Raw genomic sequence first — 1827 nt, 5'->3', positions numbered from 1 at the left:
AATACCAAAGCTATGCAAAGATTTTGAACATTCAATCAAACAAAGACCAAACTCTAACATGCCTTGTTGCTGAAGGGGACGAGATCACCAAGAGACATCAGAGAGAACAATTTGTTCGGGCCCAATCTGAGGTAAGCAGGGCTTCCACGATCCAGCTCATTGATCTCATACACTCTTAGTTCTTGGACTTTGGCTGCAAGATCAAGCGAAAAATCCAAAAGGGTCAGCACAGAATCAAGCAAATCGCACAGATATTCAATGTAATATGAATATTGAAAAAGTCGTAAGGGAAGATGGCACATTTATGCACCTGAGTCATATGTTTGTTGAGCCTCATATGTTTGTTGAGCCTGGCTTCTACAAGTGAAACTCTTGTTGGGGAGTGAGAGATGAGAGTGCCGGGAAGAGGTGTTGAGTTTTAGAGATTTTGAGAGAGATGAGTGTGAGGAAATAAAGTGTAAGAGGGATGTGGTGGAGGAAGTGGCGAGTGATGATGATCTTGTGGAGAGAGTAGCAGGTTTCAAAGAGAATGGGGAGATAGTTCTGAAAGATAAGGTTGAAGATGCCATGAATGGTGTTGAAGATGCTAGCTTTTAGAATATGGTGAGAGAGGAAGAGGATTGCAATGGTGATATAAGTTTTTGAGTGCTATGAAACTGATAACTTGTTAGTGGTGTATATATAAGGAAATGATGAGAGAAGCATATATGAGGAAAAAACAGCTAATATTACAAAGCTCTGAGGAGTTGTGGTGTGGGGTTAGGAAGAGAACGAGAAATAGAGAGAGAAAGTGCGAAAATAATCAAACAAGGAAAAAATTCCTTTAAGAATTCTCTTTCTTTTTTTTTTATAATTTCAAATATTTTTTTTTAAATAAATTCAAACAGAAAAATGAAATGGTGACACATGTCCTATGTCCTATGGTTAAAAAGTTGTTAAAAAGTGTGTTAAAATCAAATAATAACAAGAAGGAAAAATTTCGTTTAACAATTTTTTTTACAATTTTTTGACAACATCGTAACTTATGATTGGTTCCTTTTAAATATCTTTTTAAAAATAAATTCAAACAGACGAATAAAACGATAACACGTGGTTAGCAAAATGATAAAGGTGAAGTTTTGATGATGTCCAAATCAAGTCAAGATATATCAAGATTCATGAAGATCCTTTGAAGACTTAATTTTTTGTTATAAAAAGCTTTTGTAATAATTGTAGTTTAAATGTTTAGGACTTAGATTTGTAGTAGGTTTTGATTCTTGTATCTTCATACTTTATATTTGCTGTTTAGAATAAAAAAGCACGGTTTTAATCGATTAAATCAAGTATTAATCGATTAAAACGTTACAAGTGCTGAAAACTTAACTGGCAAGGGAATAATCGATTAATATCTTTTTTAATCGATTAGTTAATCGATTAATCCTTAGAATAATCGATTAAACTAGTCGTTGGAATTTTCTGGTTTTTGAAAACTAGTCGTTGTACTCATTTTAATCGATTAACATTAATATTAATCTATTAAAAGCGTTAAATGACCAATTACAAAGAATGAAAGAGTTTTTGCTTGAGTCTATATATAGGTTCTTTTTATCCATCATCAACAACTCTTCCCTTGTACTCAAATACTGAGAACTCGTTGAGAATTGTGTGCTCTTGCTCGGCTAAGGAAACTCTTGTCTGTGGTGTTGGTGTATTGCTACTACGATGACAGAGGAATAACTGGTTCATCCTTGGTTTGTCTGAGGAGGTGTGTGAAAGAGGATCATCCTTCCTGAAGTATTTAGAGGAGGTGTTTCATCCTTCATGAAGTATTCAGAGGAGATGTCTCAT

The 1827-nt window shown here is 34.2% G+C and overlaps 1 protein-coding gene across 1 annotated transcript in view; it reads right to left on the bottom strand.

Moving 5' to 3' along the window:
- Positions 1-707, bottom strand: part of LOC106774129 (allene oxide cyclase, chloroplastic) — a 10417-nt gene extending 9710 nt beyond the window's left edge. Inside the window, exons 1-2 of the mRNA XM_014661004.2 lie at positions 311-707; positions 63-193 (exon numbers count right to left, since the gene is read on the bottom strand). Coding sequence (XP_014516490.1) covers positions 63-193; positions 311-569 — 390 coding nt within the window. The 5' untranslated portion in view covers positions 570-707. The remainder of the gene's footprint in view (positions 1-62; positions 194-310) is intronic.
- Between the last annotated feature and the right edge of the window lie 1120 nt (positions 708-1827).

The sequence above is a fragment of the Vigna radiata genome, chromosome 1 (genome assembly GCF_000741045.1).
Source record: "Vigna radiata var. radiata cultivar VC1973A chromosome 1, Vradiata_ver6, whole genome shotgun sequence".
NCBI lineage: Eukaryota > Viridiplantae > Streptophyta > Magnoliopsida > Fabales > Fabaceae > Vigna > Vigna radiata.
Note: the sequence above shows the minus strand (reverse complement) of the source record. Positions and strands in the feature narration are given on the sequence as shown.